The sequence below is a fragment of the Rhinopithecus bieti genome, unplaced genomic scaffold (assembly GCF_001698545.2).
Source record: "Rhinopithecus bieti isolate Rb0 unplaced genomic scaffold, ASM169854v2 scaffold_15143, whole genome shotgun sequence".
Classification (NCBI taxonomy): domain Eukaryota; kingdom Metazoa; phylum Chordata; class Mammalia; order Primates; family Cercopithecidae; genus Rhinopithecus; species Rhinopithecus bieti.
The window spans coordinates 852,289-878,576 of NW_016808091.1; the positions used below are offsets into that span (position 1 = coordinate 852,289).

Sequence of the window (26,288 nt, forward strand, 5' to 3'; positions counted from 1 at the left end):
AAAAAAAGAAATGAAGAGCACATATATGATTAAACATAAAAGACAAAATAAATGTATTTTTATAGCTCTTCTATTTAAAAGACAACTGCGTAAAACAATACTTACAAAACTCCAATAATTCATAAAGATGTAATTAGTATGACAATAATGGCACAAATGAGTCAGGCAGCAGGGAGCACACAGTTATATTGGAGCAAAGTTTCTGTAAACCACTAAAGTATTAATCTGAACTATATTTTTTAAAATTAAGAGGTTCATTGTAATCCCCAGAATAACCACTAAGAAAATAACTAAAAAAATACTGTGAAGAAACAATAAAGGAATTATATTGGCATGCTGGAAAATTTCTATTTAACACAAAAAGAAAGCAGTAATGGAAAAATAGAACAAAAAAAGATATAACGTGTATAGAAAACAAATTCCAAAGTGGCTAACATAAATCTGTATTATCAGTACTTACATTAAATATAAATGGAATAAATACTCCAACAAAAGGCAAAGATTGGCCAATAAATTTTAAAATAATCAAACCATTACTGCTTATAAGAGACACATTACATTTAAAGACATAAGTAGGTTGAAAGTAAAATGACGAGAAAAGATATACCATAAAAACAATACCTGAAAGAGATCTAGAGCTGGTATACAAATATCAGACAACATTGACTTTAAAACAAAAATGTTACTGGACACAAAAAGAATGAACATTTTATAATGATAAAAGAGTAGTTGCAGAAAGAAGATAATACAATTATAAACATATATGCCCCTATAAACAGAACCTCATAATTAACACGACAAAAATAAACAGAACTGAGGAGATTTTATTAATTGTTGGAGACTTCGATATCCTACTTTCAAAAATAAAACTAGGCAGAATATCAACAAGGAAACAGAAGACTTGAACAACATAAGAAATCAAACAGACCTAACACACAACTGTAGAATGCTCCACCTTATAACAACAGCATGCACATTCTTCTCAAATGCACACAGAACATATTTGAGGATAGACCATTTACTGAATCATAAAGTAAGCCTTAAAAATTTTTAAGGATTAACCAAAACAAAGTTTGAAAGTCTATTCACTGACTACCAAGGAATGAAATTAGAAATCAATGAAAAGGACATTTGAAAATTCACAAATATGTGGGAACTGAACAACTCCCTTCTAAATACTCAAAGAAGCTGATCACAGTGGCATCTATGCTAGCATCTTTGGGTACTTAGGGGTGAGTTGGGACGTGTAGTTCCAACTATTCAAGAGGCTGAGGCAGGAGGATCGCTTGAGCCCAGGAGTTAGATGCAGCAGTTAGCTATTATTGTGCCACTGCATTCCAGCCTCCGTGACAGAGCAAGTCCTTAACTCAAAAAACAAAACAAAAAAACTAGAAAAACAATAGGAAAAATTAAAAAATCAATAAAACAAAAGTTGGTTCTTTGAAAAAATTATCAAGTTTGACAAACTTTAGCTAGACTGACCAAGAAAAAAAGAAAATTATTAAGATCAGGAATGACATAGGGAACATCACTACCAAACTTACAGAATAAAAAAGATTGTAAGGGATAATATGAAAAAGAGTTTGTGGCCAGGTACCATGGTTCACACCTGTAATCACAGCACTTTGGGAGGCCAAGACAGGAGGACTGCTTGAGGTTAGAAGTTTGAGACCAGCTTGGGCAACACAGTGAGATCCCATCTCTAAACTTTTTTTTAATTAAAAATTAGCCAGGTGTGGTGGTATGTGCTTAACTCCCACCTACTTGGGAGGCTGAGGCAGGAGGATTGCTGGAGCCCAGAGGTTCTAAGCTACAGTAAGCCATGATCATACCACTGGACTCCAGTCTGGGTGACAGAGCAAGATCCTGTCTCAAAAATGAATAAATAAATAAACAAAACCCATAACTGTTTGCCAACAAATTAGATGACTTCGATAAAGGAGACAAATTCCTAGAAAGGCACAAACTACCAAAACCAACTGAAAAAGAAATTTAAAATCTGTATTACTGAACATTTTAAGAATTAATACCAAATGTTCACATTTCAAGAAACAGAAGAGAGGGAACCATTCTCAATTCCTCCTATGTAGCCAGCCAGTAGTCCTCTGATATCAAAAACCAAGACCACAGACCAATATCTCTTATAAATACAGACCAATATCTCTTATAAATACAGATACAAGACTACAGACCAATATCTCTTATAAATACAGATACAAAAATCCTCAAGAAAAACTAGCAAAATACAATCCAAATCTACTGATGAATGGATAAACAAAATGTGGTATATTCATACTATGGAATATTAGTCTTAAAAAGGAATGAAGTAGCCATACATATATGAACCTTGAAAACATCATGCTAAGTGAAAGAAGTCAATCACAAAAATACAACATATTTATTATACGAAAATAGTTTCATGGTTGTTTAGGCTGCAGGGCTGGGGACAAGGGCGGAGAGGGTTGTCTCTGGAATGAGACGTGACTACTAATGGGCATGGGGTTTCTTTCTGGGGTGATGACAATGTTCTAAAATTAGATTTTGGTGACACTTACATAACTCTGTGTCTATATTAAAAACTGCTGAATTGTATAAATTCAAATTCAATTCAATTGAACTAATTTCTATAATACACGAAATACACCTCAATACAGCTATTTAAAAGAGTCCAGTGATAGGATGCTTAGGAGAAGAGCCAGCAAAAGACAACTTAGGCAGGATGAGCATTAGCTACATAGCTGGCTGGGGGTGGGTGATAGGCAGAGATATTTTAGGGGTTCATTTCATTGAGATATTCCCCATTTTGGTTCCAGGATTCCTGAAGGAGTATCCCCTTACAGGTACAAGGACCACAGAGTAACAAGATGAGAAAACACACCTCCAAGCCTTTTCTTCCTCCTCCCTTCAGGAGTTCAGGCCTCTGAAGCTCTCCGGGAGGCTTGCTGCCCTAAGGGCCGAGGTCAGGGACTTAGGGCTTCCCCAGGATTGGTTCGTCTCTGGAGCCATAACAGCCAACCCCCCAACCCTGGAGGCCAGCAGCATTGACCCTGTTGAGCCCCCACCCTCCAGCTGAAAGGCCACAGGACTCATCTCCAAGCAGGTAGGAGGGGGCGCCAGGACTTCTCATGTCCTGTTGCTAGGTGCATACAGCAGTTCTGGGTTTCCTTGCGGAAACATCAAGGTTCAAGCCACCAGGGACCTAGAGATCATCGAGTCACGCCTGTTTCCCTCTTTCCAGATAAAGAAACTAAAGAAACTGAGGTTCTGAGTGGCAGGGAGCTGGGACTGCTGGGCTTTCTGACAGTCTTGAGGCCTGCATGCCTGTCCCCATTACAGATGGGAGGGCAGAGGCTCAGAGGGGTGAGGGGGAGGCCTGGCTAGGAAATGAAACCAAATTTCTCTGCTGGATGCTGGTTCCCTTTTTGAAAAACCCCCAGGGCTGCTGTGCAGGACACCGAGTGGAGAAGAAGTCACAAAGAGCGGCCCTTCTCAGAAATGGAGTGGGGCCAGAAGCCTCGAGGCTCAGTCTCCTGAGCATGGCCTGCAGGATGGCAAGGCTCGACCACATCCCAGCATGTGGTTCCAGGCCTCACATCTGTCCGTGTCAGCCCACTACTGCCTTCAAAATCAAGTCAGACATGAGGGCTGCCACTTCGCCTGGCCCCTGGCCAGCCTTCCCAGCAGCAAGCATAAGACAGAGTCTGCCCTGGCCTTCAGGGAGCTTCTGACTCACTTAGTGAGGGAACAGATTGTGCAAAGTAATGACACATGTATATTTACACATTACGGTAAGTGTTTTAAAGGAAAAATACACAATGGCAAGTGAGCAAATAACAGGGGTCAGAAAAGGCCTCTCAGGAAATAGTGACACTTAGGTTCAGACAAACAAGGAGCAAGGTGACTTCAGGCAGAGAGAAATGAGGAAAGCAAAAGCAGGCCACGTGTGAGAGGAGGATGGGGAAGTGGGGAGCTGGAGACCACAAGGCCGGCAGTGAATGGCATTGGGAATCAACTGTCACTGCTGCTGGAACCACTGAGCATGCGTAAGTAGGGAGCAGTGAGACCCCGCAGGTGACCTGCACAGCCACACTGGCTACTGGAGAAGGGACTGGAGTTGGGGAGGGTCCACATGGGAGAGGTCACTGCAGCAGATGGGGCCGCAGGTGCTGGCACAGCATAGAGACAGCAGAAAGATTCAAGTGCACTTTGGAAATAGAACTGGCAGGACGTGGGGATGGCAAATTGGAGGAGAAGGAAGAAATTGAGAGTTCAGTTTTAGCCCGATTAGTTTTGGCCAATCTGTAGCCCAGGAGACATCCAATGGAGGTGTCCAGGGGCCAGAGGCCTGAGCCGGGAAAATGACTGAAGATTCTGATGAGTTTGCCAGCCAGAGGGCCGAGCAAGCAAGCAAGGAACATCAGAATGTGCAGGCCCCTGGGGACAGGAGCAGAGACGGAATGGCAGAGCAGGAGGCAGCCACTGCGCTGGCCTGAGGACTGTGGTTCCCTGAACGTTGCAGCAGAACAGCAGAACCGGTCCTATCACCCAGTCAGTGACAGCCATGCCTCCTGCCCTCTTCCTCCAATACAGAGCAGGGCACTCTGTCCACTCATCTTGCACCAGATCAACAGCAGCATTCCTGCCCAGGCCCACTGGCCTCTGTACCGTGGCTACTGAGCACCTGAGCACCTCCAGTGAGCCCATGCCTGGAGAGCCTATACTTTGTTCACCAGAAAGGGCCAGTCACGCGCGCCTGCAGGAACCCATAGCCCAGAGCTCATCTATTACAACTGCATGTAATAAACACAGTTGAATGTCCACCGGAATCTGCGGGTGTTGGGTTGAACCGCAACAATAGCTTGGGTCGAGCCCGCAGGGTGAGCTCGATGGCCTCCTGTCTCTGGCCCATACTCCTGCTCTTGCTAGTGTTATGTTCTTCATCTCACAAGTACACTGATTCTCTGTGCCAGTGTGTGCCAGGCCACATAGGTAACAAGGTGATCACAAGCGGCAGACCCAGGCTCACCGCACCAAAGGGAATGAAATGAACTGGACCTGATGTCTGGGGCTCAGAGGTGGCAGAGGCCACCTGCCCAAGCTCGACTGCCCTCAGGCCCATTTGATGGCATCTTGAGAGGAAGTGATGTGGTGTGGAGACCAGAGAGATCCAGGCTGCGTGGTCCGGGGAGCCTGGGAGGGGGAAGGGGGAACACAGTGCCACCAAGGCTGGGAAGCTGAGCCTTTTCTGCAGGCAGTGTGGGGCCAAAGTGGGGTTTGATGAGGACCATAGTGTCACCAGAGCTGTGGATAGATGCCGGCTTGGGCAGTGGACTAGAAGGGGCAAGGGTGAACACAGGATGGCCAGCCAGGAAGCAGTGCCATCAAGGTGACAAGTCGACGAGGGAATGCACAGGTGCTGCGGTGGCCTTGAAGGCAGGAGCACAGGAGCCAACAGCCTTTGGTTGTGAGAAATGAAGAAGAGGGCAGGGTCGAGAGCCAGGAAAGCAGGAGAAGCGGCAGTGGGAGTGCAGGACTGCACTGGAGTCTGATGATGGGCTCTGGATCTGCAGGCCACAGACAGGCTCTGCAGAGCATGGAGGGGGAATTTCGGGGGCATTTGTTTAGAGGTAAGCACAGTCATCAGGGCCTCGAGGGAGACAGCTCAGAAAGTGAACAAATTTACAGCCAAAAGCCAGCAGGGCAGGGCTGCCTTCAGCCCTAGTTCTGCTGTTCCGCTGCAGCATTCAGGGAGCCACAGTCCTCAGGCAGCCCTCAGCAGCCCAGGAGGGGCCTAAGGGGAGTAGGCTCGGAGGTGCTCAGAGTGTCAGGACTGGTCACCTGGTCCAGTGCAGATGACCTCCTTCAAGGCAGAGCCTGACAGCGGGGCCAGGGTGAGTGGGAAGGAGGACAAAGGGGCGTCAGGGCTGGGCACACTGTTCCCTGATGCTGGGAATGGAGGGGAGGAACAATCGGCAGGCCTTATGGAGCATAGAGCCGGATAAGGAATTGGCCTTGTTGGTTTCATTTTTGAATTTTTGGATGACCAACTCAGACAGGTTTATGGGCTGACAGTAGTTGATGGGAGGGAGGGTGAGGATGTCGGGAAGAGCACGGGACCTCATCATGGGCAAAACCCCAGAAGGCAAGGTTCAGCTGCTACTGCTGACAGCAGCGGGAAGGATGAGGGGCGAAGAGCTCCAGAGGCAGCTGGAGATGAAGCAGTGGCAGAGAATGAGTGCGTGTCAGGATCTAAGGGCCTACCAGTCCGCTCCTGCCCCTCACCGCCCTGGAACAAAAGCTGACTCCATGTTGTGCTCCAGTACCACCTTCTTCCTCCAAATCTCCACCTTGGGTAACAATGCAAAGCTGAAGAAAATGAAATTTGCCACCAAATAGACCCATCACAGAGCTCTAAATACAGATGCATCTGGAAACATGCCCCAGAAACAATACCCTGAGTTCAGACAAGTACATGAGCCCTCTGCTTTTAGGGGAGGCTCATCCTCTACAAATCAGATCCTGCTCACTGACCTTTCAGCTTTTTGGGAGCACCTGGAACCCAGGAGTTCTCTATGTGTGACAACCTGTCTTGCATATGATATTACGTGGGATGAATGCCACAGCATATCACACCCTCTCCCCCCTGAAAAAGGCATGCAACAATCCCTCCCCAGACCCACTGTGCCCACCTGCAGCTTTGCAGCCAGCAGGAGAGCAGGGAGCTCCTGGATAAAGCCCAGGATTTGGGTTTTAAACGCACGATGACGACACCTACTAATGTGGCTCTGGCTCTTGATATATTTTTGCTGCTCTCTTCATGAGATTATAGAATATTTGAGCTTTTCTACTTTATCAAGTAGATTTTTACACAGGGACAAACATGCGAAAATGTTCTGTTGTAAGAGTTTGATTCAGAAACATCCAAGAATGAAATCAATAAGAACAATTGTTGTCTTAGCTGTTGCTTTAATTGAAATGATATCAATTGATTAATGGACTCTCTAAATGTACATACACATCTCTAGGCTAGAGAGTCAGATAGCTCCTTAGGTGGGTGGCAAAAGCTAAACACACACGGATACATACACAGACATACTGTGTTACTGCTATTACAACTGAACAGCTTAATGTCCAAAGCAGCGCTTCTCAAAGTGTGTCCACACATATGGGTGCTGTGAAATGTTCTATGAAAAGAAGGTTCCCTAGGCAAAGGTGTGGAGACCATACCTACAATCCACCTGACTTAGCAGGCACAACTGTGCCAGTGTGGCAAAGGCTCTGTTTGCTGTGAAAAATCCTCCAAAGTTTCATAATTCCTGATGTCTAAGATTATTTGACCAAATAACCCCTCCTGTGTTTATTGCAGAACTAATTGTGAACAATGGTTCAGACTGTCCACGACCCAGCCAGCCTGGCCACATGGGTTCAGATTTGTTAAGTGAGCCTGCAGCATTTAAACCTTTGGAGATTTTGTACACTAAGAGATCAAACATCTGTCTTCCTTGAACCACAGACTCTCCAAAAATTGCATGGGTTCTCTCCTCCCTGCCAGGCAGTGGCTGGTCATCCACTCTGGCACCACAGTGCTCCCCACACACTTGGCCAGTTTGGCTAACTTCCATGGGCTGCAGAACCTTGTAGGCACTTCAGATTCAGTGCCTACTCCCAGGCTGCTGTGGCCAGCCGTCTCTCGGGTGGGTGGGAGGGTAGGGCCAAGCTAGGGAACACTCCTGGACCAGGCTTGTTCCTTACCTGGATTGGTGAAGCCAGCAGCTGGCCTTGGGGGTCCATAGCCCCAGAGGACAGACCTAAGCAAGAGGAGGTGCCCCTGGCTCTTTTCTGGGGCTGCTTAATGAGTCTATGTCCTCCCTAACCAAGACTTTGTAAACCCACCCTTGCTTTTGGGACACCCTTTGCCATGTTTACTGAGGAGGGGTCAAGAGAGACTAAAGCTGCTTGTCCAGGCCCTGGCGGGGGTGAAATCCTGGGCTCTGACCTGCCCTCCGGAAGCATGCAGCAAGACCCTGCCCTCTGAATCCTACCGCAGCCCTAGCTATTGTCATAGTGAAGACACCACACACAGGGCTCTTGGCCCCTGCTTCCAAGAATGAAGCCTCATGTGCAAAATTCTTTTTCATTCTTTCTACAATCAGAAGCTGAGAAAAATGTTGCTTTGGGACAATGAGAACCTTGCAACTACAGCACTCATATTTTTCACTTGGTTTTGGTTGCAAAGAGGCTCAACCACAGATCCTACCTCATGGCCAGATTAACTGGGCTCCATTTTCCCTTGACCTCTCTACTTCCTGTGTAAATGTAGGGTCCTGTTTAGGTTTTTAAATAGTTAAGTATTATACGTGTTATAAGCTACTTCAAACCCTTTGTGAAACCAGCCTGTACATTCTCACCTGGACAAGGTCGAAAGCTGTCTGACCTTTTCTGTATCTGGATGCAGAATACACTTATTGGAGGAAGGAAGACCTGGTGCTCATTCTGGCAGAGCCTGCCTTACCCTATATGGTTTACAGGCAAGGCTTCCCAGACTCACCTGGCCATAGGAATCACTTGGGGAACTCCTTAAATACACAGTTTCCCAAGGCCTTCCCCAGAGCCTACCCAGCAGGCCAGGGTGGGGCCTGGGAATCTGCATGCTTAATAAGCTCGGCAGGTGAGTGTTAGGGTCAAGAGAGTTTAGCGAACGCTGCAGGAAAGGCATGCACCACTATGTCCCCAACGATCAACAGGGATCATTTCAGTCAGTCAAGGGTTAAGTCGGCTGGGCCTCAGAGCCCCCGGGAGGCCGGACCTCCGGCGGCCGCCAACGTCCTAAGCGTGTTTCTGGGCTTTGGGCCCTCTCCAAGACTGCTGCATTCCTCAAGCAGCTCTGCTCGCAGGTTCCGCCGCGACTTTTGGAAAACTCTGAGTCAGGGCCCCACCGTCCAAGTTTGTGACAGAGGCGGGCGAGAATGAATGGTTCCTCTCCTGGCGGTTAAGCCGCAGGGGCGGCGCAGGGCGCGGACCGGGCTCGCGGTGCAGAAACCTGAGGCGGGTCTGGACGCCGGGGGTTCCTCCGCCCAGGCCGTGGACTTGGCGGACCTGCAGCCGGCGCCGCGGTCAGCCCCGGGCCCTGAAGGGCGGACCCTCCCCTCGGCTCTACCCACTCCCGCTCTGGGGCCGGACCCCACCCCCACTCCCAGATGGAGACCGAGGAGCCCTGGGATGCGCCTCCGCGCCCCGAGTCAGGGGGAGGCTCCCCTTCCAAAGTTAGGAGACTCAGCGGAGCAGCAGCCGCACCTAAGCCGTTTCCAAAGCTGAGGCAGGTGCGGGCGGCCCTGGACACCCGGTGGCGAGTCCCCGAGGCAGGGCTGGTAGCCTCTGGCGGCGGCCACAGGGAGCGGGGCGCACGTGCGCGCCAGAGTTACCTTTGGGCGCTCGCAGGTGTCCTCTCCAGTCCTTGCAGCAGCACAGCCCCATGGCAGCCGCCCGCAGCCCAGCCGCTGGGCTCCTCTCCCTGCCTGCCGCCTGCGCCCCTGGGCGGCGCGGCCGAGGTCCGGCCCACGGGCAGTGCCCAGCCGGGCGCAGGGTGGCGGGCCGCCGGCCCGCGGGCTCCCAGGCCCTCACACTCCACCGCGGCCCCGCGCCGCGGCCATCCCGCCTCCGGGCAGACCCCTGCTATCAATAGGAGAACGCGCAGATCGACGCCCGCCGCGCCCGCTGCCCGCTTTTATCTCCGCGCGCCGGGGCGCCCCGCGCCGCTCCCTGCCCTCGTCCGGCGCCCTCCCCACGGCCCGTTACTCTCCGGGGTGCCGGGCCGCGCGCTCGCCCAGGAGCCGCCAGGGGGCGCCGCGGAGCCGGGGCTGCCTCCGTTTCCCTGGGAGCCAAGCAGGGGTTGGGGGCCACACCGGCCTGCCCTCCCTGCGCAGAATCGAAGAAGGGGCGCCCTCGCTGTGCAAGGGAGACTCCCCCACCAGCATCCTCTGGGCAGTCATCTCAAGGATGACTTGGTCGGGGGTGTTCAGGACCACTGAGCTCTCAGTTTCCCAGCTCACCTGGGCTGTGCAGTAGTAGGAAGAGGGAGTGTTTGCCCAGGCTACCCTCAAACCTGGCGGGCTACCTATGAGCTGTGTGACTTTGGATAAGTCATCTCCCCTCTGAAACTGTTTCCTCACCTGAAAAGTGAGGGAAATGATACCGGTTCAGATGCCACTTAGCACAAATTAAGAATTAAGTTATTCAAACTCTTTCTGTGCCCAGTTTCCCCACCTATAAAACAGAGAAGATAACAGAAACTGCCTCACCGGATGGTCGTGGCAATTAAATGAGTTGATATATGCAAGGACTTAGAACCCAAGTGGCCTGTAGCTAAGTGTTTTGCAAGTGTGAGCTATCGTCATCATCAAGTCTTGGCGAGGATTTGGGCACTTTTTCATGAGAGTGTGTTTCGTGCAATCACCTTGGAAGGTAACATGGAAGCTGCTTTATTAAAACTAAAATTGCTGATGCCCTGGGAGCAAGCTGTCGCATTTCTTCATATGTACCCCATGGAAATGTGTGCCCACATGCCCAGGAAAGTCTATAGAAGGTTATTCACGGCAGCCTTGCTTGTGGTTGCAAACAGTTGGAACCACCAAAATGTTCATCAGTAAAAGAATTATTGGCCAGGCATAGTGGCTCCTGCTTGTGATCCCACTACTTTAGGAGGCCAAAGTAGGTGGATCACTTGAGCCCAGGAGTTTGAGACCAGCCTGGGCAACAGGGTGAAATCCCTTCTCTACTAAAAATACAAAAATTAGCAGTGCATGGTAGCGCACACCTGTAATTGCAACTACTCAGGAGGCTGAGGCACGATAATCACTTGAACTCGGGAAGTGGAGATTGCAGTGAGCCGACACTGGGCCACCGCACTCCAGCCTGGGTGACAGAGCGAGACTCTGTCTCAAAACAAGCAAACAAATGAAAGAATTATCAAATACACTGGAATTTTCATAAGATGGTATATGATATAAAAGGAGAGTACTATGGCTGAATGTTTGAGATGTATGGATTCATGGCACTTATGTAAAACACATACCCATACTCACAAAATATTACTATAGTGTTCACTCTATGCCATGTTCTGTTCTAGGCCCTTAAGCCTAGAAAAATATATGGGAGGAAAACAGGAAAACAAGTGGTTCCCTTTGGGGAGAGGGTGGAACAAGAATGGAGTAAAGTGGGTGTCAAGAGACTTTGGCATTTTTTAAATGGTCTCATTCTGTAAAAGGAAAACATAATCATGTATTATTGTGTAACTAAATAATCAATTTACTTTGATTGAAATAATTATATTTTTAAGTGTTTGGCACAGAGTAGGCTTCTACATGTAAGGTTCTTTGTCACCCCCCAGTTCCTAGGATCTGTTCTTGACCCTCAAGCAGGGCTGTGGTCCAGCTCTGATGGCCTTTACTTGAGTGGAATTTTCTCCCTCCCTCCCTACCACAATTCCATTTGGGGAGAACAGAGGTGGTCTCAGAGGAGAATCTCAGTAAGGGCAGGCTGGAAAGCAGAGGCTGCCCAAGGCACGGAGCAGAAGAGTTAAATAAATGTGGGGGCAGGAAAGAATGACTTAGAGCAGGGAAGAGGTTTTCCCGGGAGTTAAGTCTTCATTCAAAGGAGAGATTAACAACAGCGAGGCAGATTTCTGTCTCCCTCCCTCTCCTTTAACTCCTCAGAAAGACCAGGGTGAGGCTTTGGGGAGAGAGAAGGGTTGTTCTGCCTTAGATCCAGAAAGAAAGATGTTTTCACTTCATGACATGTAGGCGGGGGTTACAAAGAGAGAGTAACTGAGAAAAAACAGAGAGACCTGACTTCTGGTTGCTGCCAAGTCATTTTAAACAGTTTTAGCACCAGGCAAGATCACTTAGTCACAGCAGGCTTAATGAGGCCCCAGGAATTCCAAGCTAGAGCTCCCTGCATTCAGGGAGAGCATCTGCGGGGAGCGAGCCCCTCGGGTGATTGTCCAACAGCCAAGTCCTACATTTGGAAAGCAAGATTTAAAAGAAAACATCACAGCGGCCATTGTGGGCCGCTTGTTTATCTTTCTAAGAGGAAGTAGCAAAGCAGGATCGTTTCAAATGAGCCTATTATAAAGGGTCAACGTCCCTATTGAACAGTTTAAATATATTTTGGGATACTCGACTTTTCAAAGTGGCTTTAAATATCAACTCCCAAGGCAGTTCAGTAGACAAATAGGAAGGCAAGGGCTTCTTGTTTTATTGCCTTTGGTTTCACACACTTTAATTTCTAATTACACATTATCTTTTTATAGTTTTTTAGTTGTGTGTTCTTCCTCAAGGGGAAGGAAAATAACATTCACTATATGTTTCCCACCATGTGCCAGGCAACTCACAAAGGTTATCTCAGTTAACCACAGGACAACCGCATGAAGCAGATGCCATGAGATTCAATTTACAAAGGAAGAAACTAATGTTCAGAAAGGTGAAGACACTTGCCCAAGACCAATGAGGTAGCAAGTGGCAGAGCCAAGATGGATGGGTGGATGAATAGATGGGTGCATGGATGGATGGATGGGTGGATAGATGGGTAAATGGATGGATGGATGGATGAATGGATGGATGGATGGATGGATGGATGGATGGATGGATGGAGAAATTGATATTTGGATGGAGGTGTAGGTAGGTGAATAGATGGATGGATGGGTGGATGGTTGGTTGAATGGAGGTGTGGATAGGTGAATAGATGAATGGATGGGTGGATGGATGGTTGCATGAAGGGGTGGTTAGGTGAAGTGGATGGGTGGATGGATGGTTGGTTGGATGGAGGTGTGGATAGGTGAATAGATTGATGGAGGGGTGGAGGGATGGTTGAATGGATGTGTGCCATAGGTGAATAGAAGGATGGATGATGGATGGTTTAACGGTTAAATAAACAGAAGAATGGGTAGTATTTCCCTAGTTAGGCCTAAAGTCATGGGCTGCAACTGGCAAAGCACCCATTTAGCATAGACTTTGTCTGAAAAATCAAATTCCTTGAACATAGCTCTGCCACCCAAATTGATCATGACCCCAAACTAACTAGAATTGAGCCAAAACATCAAGATCACACATGCTGCAAGGCTCTAGCTGTGCTCAAGCTGCCTTGCTCCAGAAGAAGGTCCAGAGGTGGGAGCCTCTAGGACATGTTTCCCAGCAGGAAGGCCAACCTCCAGCCCACCACCAGGCACAGGACAGAAGAGCTAGAGCCAGGGTGTAGATATCCAGTGGGCACAGTGGGCTCTGGGAGGAGGCTGGACGCTAGCTTTGAGGACAAAGTTTCCATGGGATAAAGGCTGCCCATTCATCCAGAGCTCTACCTCCTGCCACTTTACTCCATTTTTCTGGGAGACCCACAGTTGGGTGGTGAGAATGTAGAGCTGCCTCTAGGGGGTGCTGCTACTGGGATCCTGAAGCCTGTGAGGCCTGAGCCCCTGGTCCCAGATATGTCCCAGGCCATTCAAGGATTTTCTTAGGAGACTCAGGACATGTCCTCTGTAGTTCCAATGCAGGAGTCTGGATTGCTCCTCCCCAAAATATCCAAGGCACCCTCACAGCACTATCTCAGGTGTGAGCTCAGCCCTGGGTAGCTCAGGGGAAGGGTATAAATGGGAGTGTACCATCTTAGCCACTAGCATAGCTTAGGGAGCCTATAATGATCATTCTTTCCTTCACTCAGGTACAAATGATGACTGAACACAGCTGAATGCCTGACACAAAGCCAGTCCAGTGTGGGGCGGGGGATAGGAGGTTACCCTGGGAGCTGTAGGTGACAGAAAGCCAGTCTGCCAAGGGTGGTGAAGAAAACTCTGAGGAGGAGGATGCTTTGAGGTGGGACCTGGGCTGCAAGGAGGGGTCCAACACCTTAGGGGATGGCACAGGAATGGCCTCTGATATGGTGTAGACGTGTGTCCCTCCAAATCTCATGTTGAAATATGACCTCCAGTGTTGAAGGTGGGCCTAGTGGAAGGTGTTTGGGTCATGGGGCAGATGACATGAGAGCTGGTTGTTTAAAAGGGTATGAGATCTCCTCCTTTCTCTCTCTCTTTCTCTCTCTCTCTCTCTCTCTTGCTTTCTTGCCATGGGACACGTATGCTCCCCTTTGCCTCCTGCCACGATTGTAAACTTCCTGAGGCCTCCCCAGAAGCCAAGCAGATGTTAGTGTTATGCTGTACAGCCTGCAGAACTGTAAGCCAAAATAAACCTCTTTTCCTTATAAATGACCCAGTCTCAGGTATTCCTTTATAGCAATTCACATGGACTACACAGTCCTCCAATGGGTGCAGTAGTATCCCATTAAGAACTTGCTCTTTACTCGGATGGGGGGAGTCACAACATGGCATTTAGGGTAGGAGACATGATGCAGCCTGTGATTCTGACTGGCTGGCCTGGTGGCTAGAGTGAGATAGGGACTGGAAGGGGGAGACTGGAGCAGAGAGAAAGCAAAGATGCAAAAGGCATAAGCCAGGTGAGAGATGTGGGGCAAACACAGGTTGGAAGAGATGGAGACCAGGCAGGGCAATGTGTTAGCTCGGGGGCCCCAGCCAACCACATCTTCCAGTTCTTGCATCTTATGTAACCCCCTCCCTCGAATCTAGGCTGCCCTATGAGCTGCTTTAATTGACAGAAGGTAGCAGAAGTGACTCTGGACCAATTTTAGGTCTAAGTCCTAAGAAAACTTGGCAGCTTCTGCTTTTCCCTGACTTTAGTGAAAGCACCCCCTTGTAAACAGTGGAACTGTCCTGAGACTGTTGTGCTGCAAGAACCCCAACCTAGCAATGTGGAGGGGCCAAATGGAGAACTGAGGTCTAAGCCAGCAACCACACTGACTTCCAGCTCTGGGAGTGAGGCTGTTCTGGAAGTGGATTCTCCAAGTGACACCATGTGGAGCAGAGAGAAGCTGTCCCCACCAAGCCATGGCCACACTGCAGAACAGTGAGCAAATAAAGAAAATGTGTTTTGTTTTTAGCATGGTACTGGTATAAAATAGGCATATAGACCAATGGAACAGAATAGAGAATCCAAAAATAAAGCCAAATACTTACAGTCAATTGATCTTCAACAAAACAAACAAAACATAAAGTAGGGAAAGAACACCCTATTCAACAAATGGTGCTGGGATAAGCCACACATAGAAGAATGAAACTGGATCCTCATCTCTCACCTTATATAAAAATCAACTTGGCTGGGCTCGGTGGCTCACTTCTGTAATCCCAGCACTTTGGGAGGTCAAGGCGGGCAGATTACCTGAGGTCAGAAGTTTGAGACCAGCTTTGCTAACATGGTGAAACCCCATCTCTACTAAATTTACAAAATTAGCCAGGCGTGGTGGCAGTCGTCTGTATTCCCAGCTACTTGGGAGGCTGAGGCAGAAGAACTGCTTGAACCCAGGAGGCAGAGGTTTCAGTGAGCCAAGATCGTACCACTGCACTCCAGCCTGAGAGGCAGAGCAAGACTCTCTCNATAAAAATCAACTTGGCTGGGCTCGGTGGCTCACTTCTGTAATCCCAGCACTTTGGGAGGTCAAGGCGGGCAGATTACCTGAGGTCAGAAGTTTGAGACCAGCTTTGCTAACATGGTGAAACCCCATCTCTACTAAATTTACAAAAATTAGCCAGGCGTGGTGGCAGTCGTCTGTATTCCCAGCTACTTGGGAGGCTGAGGCAGAAGAACTGCTTGAACCCAGGAGGCAGAGGTTTCAGTGAGCCAAGATCGTACCACTGCACTCCAGCCTGAGAGGCAGAGCAAGACTCTCTCAAAAAAAAAAAAAAAAAAAAAAAAAAAAAAAATCAATCCAAGATGGATCAAAGACTTAAATCTAAGACCTGAAACTGTAAAATTCTAGAAGATAACATTGGAAAACCTTCTAGACATTGGCTTAGACAAAGACTTCGTGACCAAAACCCAAAAGCAAATGCAACAAAAACAAAGATCAATAGATGGGACTTAATGAAACTAAAGCGCTTCTGTATAGCAAGAGAAACAATCAGCAGAGTAAAAAGACAACCCACAGAGTGGGAGAGAATCTTTGTGATCTTTACATCTGACAAAAGACTAACATCCAGAATCTAAAAAGAACTCAAACAAATCAACAAGAACAAAACAAACAATCCCATCAAAAAGTGGGCTAAGGACACAAACAGACAATTCTCAAAAGAAGATATACAAATGGCCAACAAGCAAATAGAAAAATGCTCAACATCACTAATGATCAGGGAAATGCAAATCAAAACCACAATGCAATACCGCCTTACTCTCGCAAGAATGGCCATAACAAAAAAAAATTAAAAAAAAAAATAGATGTTGGTGTGGATATGGTGAAAAGCAAACACTTCTACACTGCTGGTAGGAATGTAAACTAATACAACCACTATGGAAAACAGTGTGGAGATTCCTTAAAGAACTAAAAGTAGAACTACCATTTGATTCAGCAATCCCACTACTGTCTATCTATCCAGAGGAAAGTAAGTCATTATATGAAAAAGATGCTTGCACACATATGTTTATAGCAGCACAATTCACTATTGCAAAAATATAGATCCAGCCCAAATTCCCATAAATCAATGAGCGAATAAAGAAAATGTAGTATATAAATACCATGGAATACTTCTTAGCCATAAAAAGGAATGAAATAATGGCATTTGCAGCAATTTAGATGGAACTGGAGACCATTATTCTAAGTGAAGTAACTCAACAATGGAAAAGCAAAATCTTATGTTGTCACTCATAACTGGGAGCTAAGTTATGAGGATGCAAAGGCATAAGAATGATACAATGGACTTTGGGGAATGGGGGAAAATGGGGGAGGAGGGTGAGGGATAAAAGACTACACACTGGGTACAGTGTACACTGCTCAGGTGATGGGTGCACCAAAATCTCAGAAATCACCACTAAAGAACTTATTCATATAACCAAACACCACATGTTCCCCAACAATCTATTGAAATACATTTTTTTTAAAAAAGGAAAATGTGTGTTGTTTTAAGTCATTAAACTTTAGGGTAGTCTGTTATGCAGTTACAGATAGCTGAAACATAGGAAGTGATGCAAAATCCTCATGGCTAGCACTATCTGGCCCTGACAATGTGCCAGGCTAAGAGCTTGACATATGCACATTCACTTAGAATTCAGAGCAATCCTATGCATTCGATGTCATCATTATTTCCACTTTCAAGAGGAGGGCACTGAAGTACAGAGAAGTGAAGTCATTTGCACAAGGTCACACAGCTAATTAGTGGCTAAGCTCAGATCGGAACCCAGCCCATCTTGCTTTCTAGCCTGTGATCTTAACAATTCTATGATAAATATTTTTTTGGGAAAAGGAACAGGACTTGATGGTGAATAAGATGGCCTATGGGATGAAGGCACACATAACTGTAGTTGAGACTTCCAGCTAAAAAAGACAAGTCCTGTGGAGTGCTGGATTGAGACTGCAGGTCATTGTTCCTAGCTTTTCAGAATAATGTCTGTCTCCTGCCAGCCCTGGCCTCTGGTAGAGAGCTTGTTGAAGAAGGGCGTGATGAAGACACTTTGTAGAAAGCTTATCACAAAACATACCTTTGATTGGCACTAGTAACTCATGGGCATTATTTTGTTTAATTTTCACAATAGCCCATAAGGGTGATATGTCATCAGATCCAATCTATAAGTAAGGATATGGACACCCGCTCAGGTTATGCGAGCTCTCAAGATCACACACCTGGTAGGTAGAGGGTAGAGCCTGTCCTACAATCTGGGCAGTCTGAACGCCACTGGTCACCTTCTTAACAACCACTCACTGCCTCCTGCCTCTTGGAGGTAAAGGTCTCATCTGGGCCTGCCTCCCTGCCCCCATCCCCTTCTCCCATCATAATTCTGATCTGTATTAAGAGTTTGGCGGAAATTCGGTGTGCACACATACTGTATGTCCACATACCACAGACCCACGGACATTGGAATTGGAAGGTTCTCTTTTAACACAACCTCCTCATTTTTAACAAGCAATTTCTTAAGGGCCTACTTTGTGCCAGTTAGCGACAAGTTGGGGCTGTCCTTAGTTAACTCTAGTTTTTGCTCTGAAACAAATAGATCTACAGAAATGATAAGCAGAAATGAGGCTTCTTACACCCTATCTCTCAAAATGTTTTATGCACTTTTAGCACAGTGCATGGAAGCCAACTGCTTTGCCTTTAGATATCTAGCTCAATCTCTGGTCAGACATATTAACAAGAACCCCTGTCCCTGTACTGACCCTCATCAACAGCATTGCAGTTGCTATTCATTTTGCAGACTCATTGCTCTGTTTTTTTGTGTTTGTTTGTTTTGTTTTGTTTTTAACTAAGTATATGATTATGGGAAAGTTGGGTATTATCCTTTTTCTGTTTGAAGCAAGTCCCATACATCTTTGTGCTAGAAAAAGCTCTAGATCCCATAAGGACTGGTATTCTTTTTTCTTTCTTTTAATGAGATTTGTCTCATTTCTCTTTTTCCTTTGGCTTCCAGGAAGCTCAAGAAAAATTTAAAGCCTGGCTTTGGCAAATATGTGGGTCCCAACAGTCTTCATATTTGTATTGTGGTTCATGATTTTGCGTTGCTATTTTGTTGTTGTTGTTGTTGTTGTTGTTAAGACGGAGTCTCACTCTGTCACCCAGGCTGGAGTGCAGTGGCCGGATCTCGGCTTACTGCAAACTCCGCCTCCCAGGTTTACGTCATTCTCCTGCCTCAGCCTCCTGCCTCAGCCTGTAGCTGGGACTACAGGTTCCCACCACCTTGCCCGGCTAGTTTTTTTGTATTTTTTAGTAGAGACGGGGTTTCACCGTGTTAGCCAGGATGGTCTCGATCTGCTGACCTCGTGATCCACCCGTCTCGGCCTCCCAAAGTGCTGGGATTACAGGCTTGAGCCACCGCGCCTGGCCTGTGTTGCTATTTTTATTTGCATTTTCTCAGGCTCTCAATTATTTTGGACTATTGTGTTATCACTATTTTATTCTAAGTCTTCTCAATAGAGGCCATTTCAAATCCTTTGTGGAATAACAAAGGAGTAAACCAGAAGTCAGTAAACTTTCTCTAAGGGGAAGATAGTAAACATATTTAAGCTTTGAGGACCACACAGTCTCTGTATCAACAGAGAACTCAACTACTCAACTCTGCCATTGTGGCGTGAAATCAACCACCAACAATATGTAAATGAATGGGTGTGGCTGTGTTCCAATAAAACTTTGTGTACAATAGCAGGTGGCGATCCAGGTTTGGCCTGTGGACTGTATTTTACACTGTTTTAAAAGAATTTTAGAGCATCTGGGAAGTAATTTCCTCTTAAGTCGTGAAGTACTTGGCTTAGAAAAAAAAGCGAATGGATGGGAATTCTCTCCAAGATGTCTAGTCTCCACTTCTGGGTGACAGATTGTGGAAAAGCAGCTGTGAAAGCTGTCTGGGCAGTTTGGCTCAGGAGAGGAGCCGGCCGTGCCCAGGAGGGGTCAGTCCCTGACAGAGCAAGCTGTGAGGTCTGCCAGCGAGAGTGCATTCTCTGGCACACTGGCAGTGCCCACTCCTTGACAGGGGGTGGTGGGGGGCGATAGGGGCAGAGCTCTAGAAGTGCCCGGCCAGCCAGGTTCCCCAGCTCAGGCCAATGGGCCTTCAGCTGCTGTGGACGCTGTTCATGGAAGGAATGTGTCTGCAGCTCCAAATTCCCACAGAGAAAGACAAGGGGAATCGTTGGGGAGAAATTCCTGGGCCACATTTTTCTTGCTGTTCATGTGGCCTGAAGCCATTGAACTTGGCCAGCCTGCCCAGGGAGGGATTTACAAAGCCCATTGTCCTTTCCCTGAAGCCTCACCCCCACCCTGCCCCACCTGCTTTTTCCGACTTTCTTTCCTCCCCCATCCCCAGGAGAAGTGCAGCATGGGAAAGAGCAGGAGGCCATGGGGCCAAGAGGGCTCTCTCTCCTTGCCATATGGACAAACACAGCAGCAGCTCCCAAAGGGGACAGGTACTTCCCAGTGGCTGTGATGACATCAGACCCTACCATGCACTCAGGGTGGGAGGCAGTCTCGGTTGTCTGAGCAGGAGTCATTTAGTGGCATACATGCCACTTACTGTATGCCAAGCACTGTTCTGAACATTCTGCATAAATTAACTCATTTATCCCTGCAAGAACCCTATGACAATCTCCATTTTACAGATGGGGAAACTGAGGCTTGAAGTGGTTAAGTAATTTATGCGGGTTCCAACTAGTAAGTGGAAAAGTCAGAATTAGAACTGAGGTGTCCGCCTCCAGGGTGATCCTTACTTTCTTACTTCTCGCTTTTACTATGTGTGACCCCTCAGCTTAGCATTCTATTTACAGATATCACCTTAATGGTCTGCAGTTATAGGAAAAATTCATTTTACAAAGCATTTGCAGTCAGTCCTCCATACCTTTTAAGGCTCCCAGAACCCCCATGCTATAGAACATGAGACCCTGTATATGAACTAGGCCCATCTGGTGTCTGGGGCACTCAGCTGGGGGCATAGTACTGTGCACACTCGGAGTTAACTAGTGCTCCTTGTACTGTTGCTGCTGCGGCTGCTGCTGATGCTGTAAGGAGGGACCTCAGTTACCTAGAATGTGTCAGATCCTGGGTTTGTGTTTTCACTGCATCAGAAGTCATTGACAAAACAACCCTGAGACTGATGTTGATAACCTCCTTTTACAGATAAGGAAACTAGGCACATCAATCAGGTAATTCATGCTTGCTGCTCTAACAACTCCCAAATCTCAGTGGCTTAATCCCTTAAAGACTCTTCTTGCTTAGGTCACTGGCTCCTGCAGGTCAGCATGAAAAGGGAGGAGCGAGTGGGCTGCTCCATGTGGTCACTCAGGGACCCAGGCTCTTTCTAGAACCTCAGTGTCCTCCTCTGAATCCCCTGCTGTGAGATGCAGGGAGAGGGGGCAGGGAATTTATCAGGGGATTTTAGGAGCTGGTGCTGACAGCAGCTACAGAAGCCTCTGAGGTCACTTGTCACTCCTACCCATGTTTCCTTGACCAGGGTTTAGTCATGGGACCCTGTCTTACTGCAAGGAGGATGGGAAGTGGAGTCAATCTTCACGGCTGCAAGAGGAGCAGAGGCTTTGGCTGCCACACGGATCCAGAGGGGTGAGGTGCTGTAAGGGACAGTCAGGACTTTTGGCACCCAAGCTGGTGCTTTGCCACCACACTGCCTTGACTGAAACTGACTCCAAAGCTGTCTGAATTGAATTCCAACTTCTACCATCTTGAAAGACTCTCACTTCATGTGGACAGCGAAAGGGGCGAAGGCCCTGAGGGTTGTCAGCATTGGCTGTGATATGAAAAAAAGAGAATGGCACATTGCAAGTGCCCGACACCCTTCCTTTTCTTAGTGAAGCAAACTGTGGCCAGGGGTGCTCATAGGTGGAGGGGAGGGAATTGGGACTTTCTGCCCTAAGGAAAGGGGGGCATGGGCGCCTGCTGCTGCCAAATAGCTGTGGAAGGAGAAAGGCGCAGGGTGGGGCCCGGCAGAGGCTGCCCTGGGCCCTGTCCAAAGCGTAGATAGATGTTGGGGTGGGGAAGGTCCCTTGTTCCTCGGGGTTTTGCTGCAGAAACTGCAACTCTTTGAGGGTGTTCTGCCTTCTGAGAACACCTCTGCACTCTGCTCAATCTGGTGGTGAGGTCTCTGCCAGACGAGGGCACTGGGCTGCCCCAGGGTGGTGGGCACAGAGCCGGTATCTTCTAAGCTGGCCTTGGTGTTGCCAGTGAGATGACAGCTGTATAGAAATAGGGGGTTGAGCCTGTGGAGCTGTCTCCAGGGGAAGGAAAGGGCTGCCAAGTCTCTGCAGGGTCAGGCAGGGGACCTTCATGCTAGAGGACAAAGTTTGTAAGCTCTTGTGCCCTCGCCACTATTTTCCAGGGTGAGTTGGCCTCAGATGGCCAGGTCAGACCCAGCTCTACTGTTGTATAGCTCCAGAAGACCACTGTCCCCCCACCTGCTAGTTACTCAGTACCAGGTTGACTCACTCAACCTCCAGTGCCTCTGTTTCCCCACTTCCTATAGCCAGGCCTCAATCCACCCAACAGACCTCCTGTAAACCAAATCTCAAAAAACATTTTTCAGACTGTGGACACCAGTTCATTAGAGGGGTCATGAAATCAATTCTGTGAGCTTTGTCTGGAATTTTTACGAAAGAGATAGACTCACATAGGACAGAACATTCCAGAAGACGCAGAATGTAGGAATAGCAGTGTTTGCTGAAGCCTCAGCTTCCGTTGCCCTTGGCTCCCAGGGGGCAATGTAATGCCTATTTCTTATAAAAAAAAAAAAAGTGTGAAAACACTGTGTTGGTGTATTTGTCTCATTCCTTTCAGAAAACCTGGGCTCTTTGGGCAAATTAGTCCACAAATTTCTTTTCCTCCCCCAGCTCTCTCAACCAATCACCCCTCTTCTACAGGCCAAAGAAGGGCACCATCCTTGCCAGGCCACTCAGTAAAAAATAAAACCCATCACCAAGGGCTGCAAAAATTCTGCTGATACAGGAATCCCAGGAGGCCAGCTGCTTTCTAGCCTTGCATTTGCATATCTAAGAGGGCCACTTAAGTGACCCTTCACAGGACAAAGAAGGTTAGCTTCTCTTAATTTTTAAAAAATGAAAGGAAATAAATCCTTCTGGTTTTCACATTCCTTCAGGGCAGCCCCTGCAGGGTGACTGGTCTTGCAACTCTGCTCTGGTGCATCAGCCAGAGGGTCCTCTGCTTCTCCAGCATTATTCCTGCGACCAGTATTTGTGGAGACCTGCTCTGTGCCAGACAGGGAAGACTGTGGACCAGAGCCCCTACGTAGAGCCCTCTCCTCATCCTCCGCCTGTGTACATGTGATGAGGACAGGTGGCTCACATCCCTATCCAGCCTCGCTAGGGATGTGTTGCTCCTGTCCCCACATGCTCCAGCTCTGCCCCCAAGTCCATCAGAGGAGGCCTGGTTCTCCAAGATGCTGGAATTCTCAGTCTTTCCTGTGCTGACTTGATGGGAGGTTCTCATGTTTATTGAGCATCTGCTGTGTACCAGGCACTGCTGTATTCCAAAATCTCTGCCAAGGGCCTGCAAAGGTCATTAGTGTCACCATCCAGTGAGACTCAGGGAGATGAGGTGACTTTCCAAGGTGGCACACACTGGGGGGGTGGGGGGGGAAGCAGCAGGTCCTCTTCTGGGTCTCTTGGATGCCTGCAGCTCTGTTTTTCCCACCTGACCATAGGCCTCTGGGAGCAGCACGGGAAGTCCCAGGGGCTGTGCCTCGGGCCAAGCAAATGATACAGCATGGCTGGAGCAGCATGCTGCATGGATGGAGGTGCTAGGCAGAGAGAGGGTTCAGGAAGATGGGGGACACGCCAGGAGTGGACAGCAGGAGCAGGAGCTTGGTCTTCTGGCCCCAGAGAGTGTGGACTGGATTCCAAGGTTAGTGAGCATGGGCCCTGCTTTGGAGGGCCAGTGGCCCTGGCAATGCCACAATGGTATGAGTTTTCCATAGGGATGCCATAACTAACTACCACAAACTGGGTGGCTTAAAACAACAGAAATTTCTTTGGTTAGAGTTCTGGGGGCCAGAAGTCCAGGATTGCGGTGGAGCTCTAAAGGCTTGAGGGAGTAATCCTACCTTGCCTCTTCCAGCTGCTGGTGACTTTCAGGTTCCCTAGCAACCCTTGGCTTGTAGACACATCCCCCAACTTCTGCTTCTGTCTTCACATGACCTTCCTCCTTCTGTGTCTTTGTGCATCCTGTCTGTCCTCTCCTCTGCTTATAAGGACACCAACCATCGGATTTGGGGCCAACCTAATTCAGAAGTACCTCCTCTTAGCTCATTTCATCCGCAAATACCCTATTTCCAAATAAGATCACATTCTGAGGTTACCAGCGGGCATGAATTCTGGGGGACACTATTCAACTCGAGGCAACAACTTCCCTTCTTTCCCAGCCTTGGCCTTCCAAACTCTGTCCCCTCAGTCTTAAGTCAACACTACGTTCTTGGAACCCACAAAGGCAACTGATTTGCAAAAGACTCTCCAGACCTGGTGTTTTTCAATAATTGTAATTCCAGTTTTTGGGATTCTGGTATTCCAGAATAATGTGCTTTTGAGAACTGCTGAACTATTAGTATTTTTGTGATTTTTTTTAAAAAAATTAGAACTATTTACACCTGGGAATACACTACATTAGGCGTTTGGATCCAGTAAAGGAAAGCTTGTTTAGAAAGCAGTTTTCTATTCTTCTACAACCCAGGAGGAGGTGAACTACGCTGCCTCCATCATGATAGTAATCTTTATTCTGCTTCAGAGACTTTCTAGCCTGGAATTTGCCCCAGGTGACCCACTGGCATCTCCACCTTCCCACATTAACACTGGGGAAGATGATCACAAACCAGGAACACTTTCTCTGAAATGAAACTAAAGCTCATGATCAAATAAACAAATGTAGTTCCTGCCAACAAAAAAAGAAGAGAGTTTAAAATAAAAGATATCTTCTAAAGTGTGGAAGACGAAATGGAATTACTTGAAGATGAAAAACTCAAAGGATAATACTGGAAATTAGTTTGAAATTTAGCTTGGAACATCTCACCATTGCCTTGACCAGCCTAGAGTGAAAGAAAAGGTTTCAGCAGCTGGAAAAAATGGGCACAAAAATGTGCTCACGATTCATATAACATCAAATAGTAGATTTTCATTCCAAATATTATCAGTAGTTCCTTTACCCTATAGGGTTTAGTTCATTACTTTTGAATAGCATTTTATTCATGTCATCTGCTAACAATTAGTATGAGAAGGGTAACATTTTTAACATTTATATTTCATAGATTTTTGTTTTCACTTAATGCTTCTAATATTTACTTTTCTTTGAAATGTCTAATTTTAGCTGGATTTTAAAATGTTAGGTATTCTGAACACCTTTTCATAGAAAATATTGATAATCAGTGTTGGTGTTTTAGCAATGCAGGGAATAAATACTTGTATTCCTTCATGTTGTTTTGCTCTGGCACTGCAATTGTAATGCTGTGCTAATCAGCTATTGGTAAAGAGCTGTAAAATAATTTAAATACATTGACTTATAATAAAATGTTTTATTTAAATTAATTTAGAGCTCTTACCAATAACTAACAATGTGCCAAGCAACACGTTTAACATCCTATATGGAGCTACTTTTGTCACAGCCATTTTTCAGATGAGGAGCCTGAAGTTTACAGGGTTCTGTGATATGCCCTGGGCCTCAGATCTGGGAAGAGGCTGAGGCGTAATTGAAACTCAGACAGTATGACTGAGCACCTTGCCCTTAACCATGACCCCACAGCACAAATAATAAAGGGTGTCAAATAAGTCAGCCAATACATAATAACCATCATTTTCTAGCCATCTTTGCATTTGAGTTTATTATGTGCACTAGTATACACAGACTCTAACCCCATAGAGATCAGGCAGGTAAGATGAACTGAAAAAGCAGCTTTTGCTCTTGTTGCTCAGGTTGGAGTGTGCAATGGCACAATTTCGGCTCCCTGAAACCTCTGCCTCCCAGGTTCAAGCAATTCTCCTGCCTCAGCCTCCCAAGCAGCTGGGATTACAGGCATGCACCACTGTGCCTGGCTAATTTTGTATTTTTAGTAGAGACGGGGTTTCTCCATGTTGTTCAGGCTGGTCTCGAACTCCTGACCTAGGTGATCTGCCTGCCTTGGCCTCCCAAAGTCCTGGGATTACAGGCATGAGCCACAGTGCCCAGTCAGCTCCTGTCAATTCTTTATATGGTGAAAGCAGGCCCAAATTTACCCTGTAGGAGTCTATATATTCTTAGTGGGTAAAATCCTGTGCATTGAAAAATATTGCATGAGCCAAACAAAATATGTCTATGAGCCAGAATCAGCCCATGGGTAGTCAGCCCTGGTTTGCAGCTCAGCTTTCAGCCTGAGAACTAGACCCTATTTCTTGTTACTGTTGCCTCTCCCAACCATGACTTTCAGCATTCTTTCTGCTTTTGGATGATTGCTCCTTCACTGGTTTAATTTATCAAGCACCTTTAAAGAACCATGCACCTTAAAAGCAGCACTTTGGAGCAAAACAACATCAAGGCTGCCTAACCCTGGACTAGGAGTTCTTGAGGGAGGGGATCACATCTCAGGAGCTCTGTGAGCCTCCTTCTAAGAGTGTGGCCCTCCTGAGAGTCAGCCTGGAGTCTAGAACCCAAGTCCAGAGTTGGGTAGGCTTGATGTTGTTTTGCTTGAAAGTGCTGCTTCTCCAATTTTAAGATG

At 47.2% G+C, this 26,288-nt stretch overlaps 1 protein-coding gene across 4 annotated transcripts in view; it reads right to left on the bottom strand.

Moving 5' to 3' along the window:
* The window catches only part of ARHGAP22 (Rho GTPase activating protein 22), a 211,138-nt gene that overhangs the window by 71,555 nt on the left and 113,295 nt on the right, over positions 1 to 26,288 (bottom strand). The window contains exon 1 of one of the 4 annotated variants that reach the window (XM_017885523.1): positions 9,423 to 9,522. The exons of the other annotated variants lie outside the window; for them this stretch is intronic. Within the exon in view, the coding sequence (XP_017741012.1) occupies positions 9,423 to 9,474 (52 nt within the window). The 5' untranslated portion in view covers positions 9,475 to 9,522. Of the gene's footprint in view, positions 1 to 9,422; positions 9,523 to 26,288 lie in introns of those variants that run through there. 4 annotated transcript variants of the gene reach the window in all.